Source organism: Rhipicephalus microplus, chromosome 4 (assembly GCF_043290135.1).
Source record: "Rhipicephalus microplus isolate Deutch F79 chromosome 4, USDA_Rmic, whole genome shotgun sequence".
NCBI lineage: Eukaryota > Metazoa > Arthropoda > Arachnida > Ixodida > Ixodidae > Rhipicephalus > Rhipicephalus microplus.
Window position 1 is genome coordinate 151,260,405 of NC_134703.1, and position 12,019 is coordinate 151,272,423.

Sequence of the window (12,019 nt, forward strand, 5' to 3'; positions counted from 1 at the left end):
TTTGTGGGTGCACTGGTAGTGCTGAAGGGTATAAAACAACGAAGGTGTCAAAGCTAACAGTCATTACATTTAGCAGAATGGTTGTGTGAGAAGATCATCAACAGGTCCTAGCAGAGTTAAGGGTCATATAATCGATGTTACACATTGATAATGAGTGTTGGCAGAGTTGTCAGAAGAGGTGGTGAGCTGTTTTTGAAAGGCCACCCAAATTATGATTTTTGCCTCAGTGATGAAATATGTAAAACAATAAACTCGGCAATATTTTATCACCAGTGGTCAAGCACAGTTTACCATTCGAATAAGTTGTAATGTCATGCACACTCTGGCATGCTTCACTTTAGCAGTGGCTTAATCAGTTTGTTTTTTTATAATTATTATTATTATTTTATCGCTTTCTTTTTCAGTAGAAAAGATGCTTTCTGCATCTTGAAACATTATCTGGGCATAATCTTTGACTTCGTCCGCTGTTTGTCGTTCAAGATAGGATCACCCCTTCCTCAAAGTCATTATCATTAAAGGGGAACTAAAAAGCAAAATGATGTTCCTCGCATTTTTAAATTGCTCTTTCACGGTACCAAAAATGCTACGCTTGGTGCGAGAAAAGGCATGGTAAGCAAGAAAATGCAGGTGGTGACGCCACCTTGAAGTTTCGGGGATGTCACACACGGACATTTTGGTGCAACATTGAAAAATCAAATTTTGGACTTGAGTTTCACTTCTATTACTAGTCCTATGACAGGAAAATTAAAGACATTAGAGTTCTCAGTGTATAGCTTATCAATCTAAAATTATTCATTGCTTAGGTACTTGTTTCTTTTTGGGTCCCTATAAAGCATGCTACAAATTCTTTCCAAAACATATTCCAAAGACTGTCCCTATCATTGGATGAGCATTCTTTTGGCTACACTAATGCTTCAGTGTGCAACCTTGTTAACCTTGTAGGTCAACTGCTTGGAACCCCATCCTAGCTGCCCTATACTGGCCACGAGCGGGCTTGATGAAGATGTCAAGATATGGGTGCCTTCCTGCGAGAACCCTCCAGACATGTCGGACCTGAAAATGGTGAGCACCCGGGTTGTTATTGCCGCACGAGTTTCAATCACAGTGTTGATCAGTTGCTTTCGGTGTGTAGACCAGCCATCGGGTGTGTCTGATTTGCACATCTCTGATTCTTATCATTATGTTGTTATCTCATACCTCTGTTTCAAACATTTCAATTGGAACAAAATATGAAATCTTTTTACTGCAGCATCTCTCATAATCCCTCTGCTGCATCAGGGCAGGTATGCACCAATCAGTCATCTGTCGGACCTTCATGCAACTTGCATGCCCCACATGCAATTGAATATGCTATGTAATGAAGCTATGTCTTCACCTTACGTTCCAGTATAGGTTTTCATTATGCCAGCGCATTTCTCACAAAACATTATAGACACAGTGAAAATATGGGAGCGAAATTGTCCTGTACTTGATATTCGAGGGCATAGAACTTTGGAATTCCTTTGTTATCAGTAATAAAAAAAGCCATGCTTAGCATTTTGCAGACTTCCTTTGTTATCACTAATAAAAAAAAAAGCCATGCTTAGCATCTCGCGAACTTGGGCCGTTGAACTGTAATCGGGGACAACTTTTGTGGCAATGAAGGGAAATCTACGAACCAAAGTGGGCATGTGCCACCTCTGAAGATTGTAGTCCCACAAATATGTCTGTTTTTTACACGAGAATCATAAAAAGACATTACGTTGTTTTTCACAGAATGCTGTTTATAAAGAGATGCTGCATGAACCGAAAAGATATAATTATTTGTTTTTCTTTATGAAGTGTATATTTTCACATTTTCATGTCTAAAAATGTTGTGTGTTTACGTGAGCGCACTTTGCCCTCCAGCTATTCTGACGACTCGCCGAAGGAGCTTGTGTCGAATTTCATTCTCAAATAGCTGTGTAAGCAGACAGCAATTTTTATCCTATGGTATTATTTGAACACATTTGTCATTTGAGAACAGAGTCCAGCTGGACTACTTTGCAGAGGAGTACTTTTGCAGTAGCTCCGCCCCTGTAGCTTTCTCTTCATTGCCACAGAAAGTTGTCCTCGAGTATAGTGGACTACCGTATTTATTCGCGTAATAGACGCACCCCCAACTTCAGTCGTCAAAATTTGAATTTTTTCTCCCCCGCGTAATAACCCCCCCTCACATTTATCCGCTGCAGTCCCGCTAACCGACACCTGGCATCTCCTTGCTCATTGGATCTCTTCCATTTTTTTTATTATCATTCCGACCCCCCCTCGGCTACCTCACCTCGCTCCCTCCCCCTTTGCCCGCTGCCGCACACTGTATAGTTTTTCTTTGTATTTCTGCGCGGCATGTACCCAGTCTCTTTATAGTATCTATGCACCACAGCGGGGTTCAGGAACGGTGCAAGTGTAGAGACATAGCAGTTAAATAAATAGCACACAGCGAGCGAAGTTCACGAAACTGCCCGTGCCAACAGACAGTTGCTTCCTGCAAATACTAAAAACTAAGGCCCAAGGAAGTGCATGTGATTTTCGAGCCACGACGACAGAATTTGCTGTCGCAAAGGGTCATTTGTTGCTAGTGCGTCGCAGGTATCTGGTAAATTAGCGGTTGTATTTTGTTGTTAATCTTGTTATCGATGGTTTGCTTATCGATGGTTTGCTGGTAGTTTGCTTCAATGTTGGTTATTTGCTACAATGTCAACTGCATGTTGGTTACTTGCTACAATGTCAACTGCGTCGTCACGATTGTTGTGCGAGGTTGCCGGGAAGTTGCCAAAGTGCGTTGTAGTGTCATAGCGCACACTTCTAGGTGCCCCTTGAGGTCACAGCAAATAACCACTGTTGCGGTTAAACAATTGCAGGAAACCCTAGTTGCAAAACGCTTGTATGGCGTGCGCAGGCGATGCGGGGACAGCTTGCGCAAAATAGCACCATCAAACACTAAAGATGAGTCAAGTGCTACAACGAAGCCGTTTCCAAACAGTGTACGCGTATGTCGATTGCAAAAGTCTAAGCGACATAGATTTTTTTTTGCGTTACTGCATTTTTTACTCATTCCGAAAAAGTTTTCATAAAATTTGCCCCACATAACAAATGCACCCCCAACTTTGTTCCGATATTTCGAAACAAAAAAGGTCACAGCTTTGCCGCAAAGGCGAAGTAATTCAGGCACAACGACATAGCAAATGAGACGCAAAGGCGTCTCATTTGCTATGTCGTTGTGCCTGAAAAGCGAGCACTTTTTGCAAACGAAGACTGCAATGATTGCAGTGACCTTTGTGCACCCGGTAACTACAGCAGAATCGTTCCAGGTAAAGCCAGAGGCCAGCCAATGTGTACGGTCCTCCCCTCCTCGCCACCACGAGATAAGGGTGCCCGAGGAAGCATTGCTTGCCTTCTTTAAGCCGTGCAAAGTACACGTAGGAGATAGCGCCGAGCGATGCAGCGACGTGCGCTCATTGTGCCATCTTGCTGGTAATGCTGAAAACACAATGCCCCCGGAGGTGCTCGTGAGCAGCAGTAAGTGGTAGATATGCCGTTTGAATGGTGAAGAACATGCTCCGGGGTGGCTTAGTGGTTAACGCCTAGCTTTCATGATGCAAAGGTCCCATGTTCGATTCCGTGCGCCGGAGTGTTTTTTTTCTAGATTTTTTATTGTTTGTTTTTTTTATATATACAGTCAAGCCCACATATAACAGCCCCACTTAAAACGAACTTTCGCTTAAAACGAACAATATAAGCGTGACCGTGAAAATATACATTGGTTCAATGGCACAAAATCGCACTTACAACGAACGTCTCCGAGCGCCGCTGATCGGTTCCAGCGAACGGAGTCAGCTCTCGGCCGACTTTCCGGAAAACCAATTTCAACCACCGATCAGGCATCGGCGAGGTCCCCATACATTCTTATTGTTAAACGTCGACCCTGCCTCCGCGACCCTGTAGTTGCCGCTCTCCCCATGCCCCGACTGCTTTTTGTTACGCATCCCTCCGTCCTTTGTCCCCCCGCTACTCTGAGCACCCCGCATCACCAGACGAGGCCCATGTTTTCACACTGCCACCGATCTTTCGAAGACCGGTCGGCCGTCTACCTTGTTTTTGATCGCTGGTACTGTCGTTAGCGGCGCCGACCTGGAGTGACCAGACCATTCGCCAACATCGTCGGCCACCGACTTTATTAGTCTGCGTCTAATGCACGCGCGTACGCTACCCCACCAACTCTGATAATTTGCGATTCGTTTCTTGTTTAGGACTTGTTCTCGCTCACTTCGCACTCAACTCAGCATGCCTTCTGTGCGCGTGAAGCGCGAAGACGGCTGTTAATTTGCGCGGAACGGACCGTGAAATATCGAAGTTCGTGAGGCCACGCAAACCCACCGGCGCAACAAAACAATTTTTTCACCACGGCTGCCGATTCTTCGAACACCGCAGCGCGCATCAATCCAGGCGGCCATGATTTGACTTATGCGCGCAGGCACTCTTTCCAAGTTTTTCTACATGCGAGTTTCGCGGACCTTTCAAGCAAGCTACCCAACCTGCTTCCTTCTCGTGTGTTTTGGTTTTCAAGGGCGCCCTCCTGCCGTGTCCTCCCCTCTCTTTATCGCAACTCCTTGCCCTTCTCTCGCAAATCTGCTTTCCTCTCTTGATCGCAATCCCTTCACCCGTCTCCACCACTCCGCGACGCCTGCCACGCTGGCTCGAGTTAGTTTCATTTTCTAACAAGAAACGGGCCCACAGCTGTTCCACGCGTTCTGGCATGTGTGTCACGTGTGCGCGTCGTGCTCGCTCTTGGTGTGCGTGTGTGGTCATGATGGCCGACGGAAGGACTAGCACGCTTTTTTCTGCCGCTCAACAAAACGTCGAAAGTGTGACCGCTTGGCTTGAGCGTAATCCGCGCGTTAGGTGCCGCGATGCGGAGCGCTCGCTCCTAGCTGTTGACCACCTAGCATCCAACTTGCCGCTTCGGGTGTCCCGGTATTCAGCTGTGGAGATGGTGAATATTTCGTTGGCGACGGTGCGCGAAACATGCGTGCGAAACTGTTTTCGCGAGGCCGACTTGGTCGACGTCAGGCCCGATGCCGAGCCTGAAGCTTTCGAACTGCGGTGGCGATTTGTGGCAGCGCGTCGTCGACTCCAATTTGGGAGAGCGGGTGGGACATCTGTTGCGATGGTTTAATTACGGCCGATGATGATGCCGACACTGCGGAACTGTGCATGGATTGGGGCATCGTGAATGAAGTACGTGGCGAGAGCGATTTGGAGGAATCGGATTGCGAGAACGACGAAACTTTGGAGCCAGTGCCTCGTGCAGCTTACGCCACGGACCTCAGTGAACGAGCACACTGCCGTTTTAAATTAACTCGAGACCGCCGTTATCCCTTCTGCTCTTCAAAACGCGTGCATCACGGACATTTGGGGCAAAAAAGTTTGTGTTTTCACTCGCAACTTTTTTAAAAGCTGTGGTTTCATTTACTACAAACTTCGGGATGCAGCGAACGGATGCCGCGTCACGCTCAGGTTCGTTATAAGCGGGCTCAACTGTATATAGATACGTATACATATACGGTGCATGACATCGATGCCGACGCTGGCGGCAAAATCCAGCCGTGAGTGTTGATATAGTTGCTATCGCAATAAAAAAAGGGTTTTCATTACGCAAGTAAATACGGTATGTATGCAACTCCATAAATTTCCAGATGCATATGCATAGCCTTTATACACTTTTCGACCGTGATTTCTGTCCTTAGCCATACTTGCAACCTGTGTTGACTCTGAGATTTATAAGAGTACATGTTGCTAAAGAAGGCAGGTAAAAATAAGAGGTATTCATGTAACAACAGTACTCATAAAATTGAAGCTTAAGGGAACCAGGAAAATATGTTCCATTTTAAGTTCCATTTACTGGGAGATCGGCAAGGGTGGAGAATACAAGTAGTACAAAACCGATCTTGTCAAAAGCACTGTATCATTTGAACAGCAGTTCTACCTAGAACATGTCTATTTACTGTGAGTATATTGTGTTCTGTTCATGAAACTTGCTTTACCTTGTGGATCTTTATGTAACTCATTTGACAAACATTAATCTTCACATAAAAGTGGAGTATGAAATTAAAGCTAGATTAGTGGGGTTGGCAACAGCCTAACATCAGAGGTGAAGTGCAACGTCACCGCCATTAAAATAATACCTACAGAGTACATCTTGTTATGCGTTCATAAATGTTCATTCTGTGCCCTCTGCGACCTGTTCCGAATGAAGCACTAACGGTGTTACACTGCTATAGTGTAAAAGGAAAGTTATTTTGCATGCTTGACATGGCAATCTGCCACTTTTTTTTTTTTTTTCCTATTCCTGAGACCTCCGTTCATCGTGCACCCGAACAAATGAGTTTTTCAGCTGCATTTCGACCAAGGAAATTTCCACGGGCTGAAAAAGTAGAGACTGTCTGGACCTCTAAAACAAGCTTGCAGACTTTTTAAAATTATTTCACGTAGCTTGAGCTTCATGAAGTCTCGACCTTTGAATAGGCACACAATAGAGCTGAATCGCAGGCAAAAAGGGGGGGGGGGGGGGGGAGTGAACTGCACGAACACACATTTTCTGTCCTGTACAGGCAAATTGTTTATCTCTGCCTCTCTCTTCTTTGTTCTCTCTCTCTTTCCTTTTCTCTCTCCTAATTGTCAACATAAGGTCATGCCACATTCCTAAAAATCAAGTAGCAATATATTTAGGGGCTGTTCTTTTTTTCTTTTCTTTCTCTGTCTCTATTTTTGAACTTGCAAAAATTATGCACTCATTATATTACATTTGGGAATTCTCAGATTCATGCAGTAAATACATGCATATGCAGGAAGAACTTGCAGTAAGCTTTTTATGTTCATATTTATGTCCTAGGCTTTCAATCTGTGCATTTCATTGCGATGCACATTTTAGTTGTGATGGAATTGTATGCCTTGATTGTACATAACCCTCGTAACACTTGACTAGCCGCTTTGGTCTGTAGTTATCATATGCTTTTGACAGTTTTGAGAATGCCTCCTTGTGCATGTCATTTCCAGAGGGTGTGCAAGAACATGAAAGAGCGAGAAGAGGAGAGGAAGCGGGAAGGGCATGAAGCGATCGACAGTCAAATGTTGTGGTACCTGATGCAGCAACTGCATCGATCGGCTCAGAGTCGAGTAAGGCATTGTTTCATCATTATTATTATTATTACATTATTATTATTATCATTATTAAGGGGGAGATGTAGTGATTTGCATAGTTAGCTTGAAATTTATGAGTTTTTGATGAGGATCGTTGTTGACGCGACTGTCTAGGCGACCTCTTTTTATCGCTAGCGGATCATTAAATCATGATCATGTGTGAATATTCGGGTACTTCAAATATTTTGCGGTATATGAATTCTTGTCAGCATTAGTTTATGTTATTTGAAATCTCAAGGTACTCACATGTACAAATAGGCAAATATTAGACCGGATGTAATAGCCCTGCAAAGGTAGTTTCGCTGCAGTGTAGGGGCGCTATGCCATGAAAATGCTTGATCAGCGAAAACTTGCACTGTTGTGCATGCCCACACCAAGGTTAAGTGAACATGTTGCCTTCACATTGAATAATCATTATTTTATGCCAAAACATAGGTTTATATGTTCTAAGTATAATAAATTTTTGAACAAAGTTTTTCGCCGGTTACAATCTTCATGCTTCTGAAACTCAAGTCTTGCTACATTCAAAGTTCCTTCCACTTCACTTGGAACTGGAAAAAAAAAAAAAAAACTGTCCCATATGCCTCGTCCAGAATTTAAAAACTGTTGTGCTGGTTAGTTGAGTCATTACGAATGTGCTCATTTTTCTTCATAATATGTAATATATCATATTTGAACTACCGTAATTACTCGAGTCTAACGCGCACCATTTTTCTGGTTAAGCGAGTTCATAAATCGCATGCGCGTTAGAATCGAGTACGAAAAAAAAATGAATACGGTCATTCTATTGCCATCGGCATTCCAAAATGGCCGCCCCCTACGTGCGTCTGCATGGCGTGTCGCCCATTTCTGCCTATGTTTTTCCCATGTGCGGCACTTCGTACGTCTGCTGAGGAGTTCGTCATCTTGGTGTGCATTAGCATCGACGGCATGGAAGGGCCGACTCCCAAAACTCGACGAGTGCACCACGATGCCGCTTTTTAAAAAAAAAGTCATCGCGAGTGCCGAAACGGACGTAAATTGGGCTGCATCGCGGTCGTTCGGAGTTCCCGAAACGTGCGTGCGGGACTGGCGGAAACAAAAGCAGAATATTGTTGACAGCAAAGATTCTCGCAAAGGCTTCAGCTGACCACAGCAGGGTCGGTTTCCGCAAATTGAAGAGCTGCTCGGCGAGTATGTGATTAAGCAGTGAGCGGCACAGCGGCCCGTGACGACAGAACTGCTCCAAGTGCAGGCTGTGCAGTTAGCCTTAAAAAAAGGGCTAATGCGGAGCCAGTTTAAAGCGAGCAGGTGCTGGCTAACTAACTTTATGAACAGGAAAGGCTTTTCCCTCTGAAGGCGAACGGGCATATGCCAAAAGTTGCCGGAGGAGTACGAAGAAAAGCTTCAGCTTTTGAGAGGTTCGTCCTAAACTTGTAGCACAACAACGACTTCCTGCTTGAGCAAATCGGGAATGCCGATGAGACGCCTCTTTACTTCGACATGCCTGGCACCACAACCGTCGAGAAGAAGGGGGCGAAGCAAGTTCGCGTGCTGACATCGGGCCACGGTAAAACTAGAGTGACGGCAATGCTCTGTTGCACGTCAGATAGGCACAAGCTTCCCCCGTACCTCATATTTAATCGGAAGACGCTCCCGAAAGGAGTCTTTTTCCTGAGTGGTGTGATCGTGTAGGCGAACGAGAAAAATGGGTGCGCGTTACAATCCAAGGCGCGGTAGAATCGAGTAAATACGGTACTCCATTCAAAATTACTTGACCAAGTCACCATTCGCCTCAAATCTAAAATTTACTATTCACACATTCGTACTGAATTCTAAAACTAAGGAGAACTTCATTGTTGTTAATATTACACTCATAGGTTCACTCTTGAAAGGGAAATGAAACTCAGGTTGAATATTGAACTTCATTCCCACACTTCAGCAATTGAATGCGATTGTGATATCACAGATATAGAAGGCTTTCTGTGTGGGCATGATGGCTCAATAAAATTTCTGTAAACTCGTACTTCATACGTATCTGCCTCCCTTAGATCATTGTAAGTAATTTTTATCACTAAAATATTGTGTAAAATATAGCGTATGCTTCAAAATGTGACATTACAAAAAAATTGGCACTTGAACCTCAAGCACGACGACTGCCTGTGCTTTCGTTTCGTGTGTCTTTTCGTTTGCCAAGTGTCTTCTTGCAGTAGGAGTGGTGTGTTTGGTATTGTGAACAAGTAATTTACGAACACAGAAAGATTTTGTCTTTTTCATTCCCCATTAGTGTGTGAAGTGATTTAGTGCACATTTTCGCTGGATGGGAAAAGACTAAAGAACACACGCAAGCACTAACTTTCAATAAAGTCGGAATGTTTTTGTTGAGAGTTAGCACCAGTGCGTGTCCCTCCATCTTGTCCTGTCAAGCAAAAATCTGTTCTAAATCATTTCAGATATGTACTACCAACAAGGCCAGAAGTCGGCCCTCCCTATCAATGATCAGGAAGTGAAAGTGTTTTACCAGTGTTAAATACAGGCACGTTATTATGCAATGAGGCCCCATGTGGGTGGAATTTATCAATTGCGATCAACAGTAGTCACTGTTGCAGTGTCCAAACAAATGCTGATCAAGTTTAACGCTCACATCAGCCAAATCACGACATGCGAGTGAGATAGTGAATGTCTTGATTTCGATTGGACCCAATCATGATCGAAATGGGCAGCAACGGATCCGGCCAGATTGAGATTAATGCTAATGGGCCCTGATCGCGATCGAAAGTGCCTGCATGAATGCACTGGTATTATGGAAGATGGGTACTCAACCTTAGGTGGTTACATACAACACACTTACTGTTTCTCTTTCAGCGACATAACATTCTCTTTTTGAACCTTTGAAGGCGCGCAGCGACAGAGGCGGCGGCGCCGACAGCAGCACCGACAGTGACAACACTGATGACGACGACGACATGGACACTCAGCACTCAGTGCAGTGCGTGCAGTCGTGATGTGCGCGAAGGGTGCCGCCCCAGCCTACGACGACGAAGATTGTTTTTCGTGTGATGAAAAAGACTGTGTGCAATGAACACTTGATCCTGCAAGCGTTGTTTGCTTTGTCGTTGATTAAACGATTAGTACTGTGTGTTTTCCCTGTGCTTACAAAGAGGAAGCGATTGTTTCATCGAAGGGTCGCACAGCTGTACCCTTTTCTTTTGTACTAGCATAGGAGAGGAGCGCTGCACAAAATGTGAATACTTATATATACAAAAGAAGCATGTCTCTGTACAAAACAACAGCTCACATTCAATGATAACAAGCGCCCATTCACACGTCACTTACAATTCACTGGTGTTTGTCAGTAAAACATTTGTTCTTTTGATTCTATTTACAAAAACAAGAAACTTTTATTGTACCAAATACAGGTGGACATTTGTTGCAAGGAGTACTAAAGTTGATGCATTGCAACGCTGAACATACATTGTTGGCTTCTGTCATGATAGTGCAAAAAGCCGAGTTATCAGCCCTTGAGAGTACCCTAAGTGCAGTTCTTTCTGTAAAGGAGTGTTAGTTAAATAAAGTCTTTCTTGAGGTTGTTTCTGATTGAATGAGTCTGGTTATTCAGTAACTTTATTTTTCTTCTTGTCTGTGCTTTGATATATATATACTTCTGATAAGGTAGCCCTGGTGATTCACAGTTCAAACAAGTGCTTTAGCTTAGATTTAGAAAGCCATATGTTTGACAGATATCGTTATTTAGAAGGTCAGTATCTATGGTTCAACAATACTTCATAACCATTCACTCAAAAGCCCTGCTGGCTGTCTTACTGCGAAGCTAGCATATTGAGAAAGGTGGCTTACACAGCATTTATACAGTGTTGACTGTCTGCTGTTCACTTCAAGGAACCACAACATTTATACAATGTTCATTGTCTGCTGTTCACTTCAAGGACCCAAAGGTTGCAGGTTTTATCCTGGTCGTGGCGGTCTCATTTTGATGGAGCGGAGATGCTTGGGGCCTGTGCACTTCGCGATTTCACTGGATACTAAAGAATACCAGATGGTCGAAATTTCCGGCGCCCTCCACTACAATGTACCTCATAATCATATCGTGGTTTCGGAACATAAACCATAGCAATGATTATTCATTTCCAGAACTGTTTTTTTGTGTGTGCACTAGTGAAAGATCATGTGGCCACTTTTAAAGCGAAAGCTGGTATGAGATCACAACAAGGGTTGCATGCGTCGTAGTTGTCTGCCGTTACTGCCACCGGAGTCCGTAACCACTATCAGACGAATTAAAGAAAAAGCTTTACACCAATGACAGTGGGATTCGAACCCGGGTGCCCTGCATGCCAGCCCAGTAGTCTACCTCTGAGCCACGTCGGTGCTTAGAACTTCATTGCAAACTGGCCCTAGGCAGGCTTCTTTTATCAGAAAAGAAATCTAGATAATATATGTAATTAAGTATTTTAGAACTGCAAAAGAACGAGGCGACGGCGTCATACAATGTGAATTGGGTAAAGAGTGGTTCATCGAATGCTCTAACCCACTCAGAAGTCGGAGCCATAATTCTTCATCATTGTCAGTCACAGCATCAAAAAATTGCACGAAATCGTTGCACGAAAACAAGGTATGTCTCAAAAAGATGTAAAATTATTTGAGTAGACTCCAGGTAAAATAAACCTGAAGGGACCAAGAAAATGTGGTCCGTTTAACAGGAGTTTCATTTACTGAGAGATAAGCAGAATTCAAATACAAAATGAATAATATTAGTGGCAGTTGTTCCTTTAAAGCACCAATTTCATTAGGTTTTCCTTTAATGTCT

The 12,019-nt window shown here is 43.9% G+C and overlaps 1 protein-coding gene across 4 annotated transcripts in view; it reads left to right on the forward strand.

Moving 5' to 3' along the window:
• The window catches only part of LOC119172411 (DDB1- and CUL4-associated factor 8), a 48,571-nt gene extending 37,782 nt beyond the window's left edge, over window positions 1-10,789 (forward strand). For 3 of the 4 annotated variants that reach the window (XM_037423494.2, XM_037423493.2, XM_037423495.2), the window contains exons 12-14: window positions 943-1,062; window positions 7,075-7,194; window positions 10,095-10,789. In XM_037423494.2, the coding sequence (XP_037279391.2) occupies window positions 943-1,062; window positions 7,075-7,194; window positions 10,095-10,202 (348 nt within the window). In that variant the 3' untranslated portion in view covers window positions 10,203-10,789. Of the gene's footprint in view, window positions 1-942; window positions 1,063-7,074; window positions 7,195-10,062 lie in introns of all 4 variants that reach the window. The other variant, XM_075893751.1, reaches the window with a different exon arrangement.
• Window positions 10,790-12,019: the final 1,230 nt, after the last annotated feature.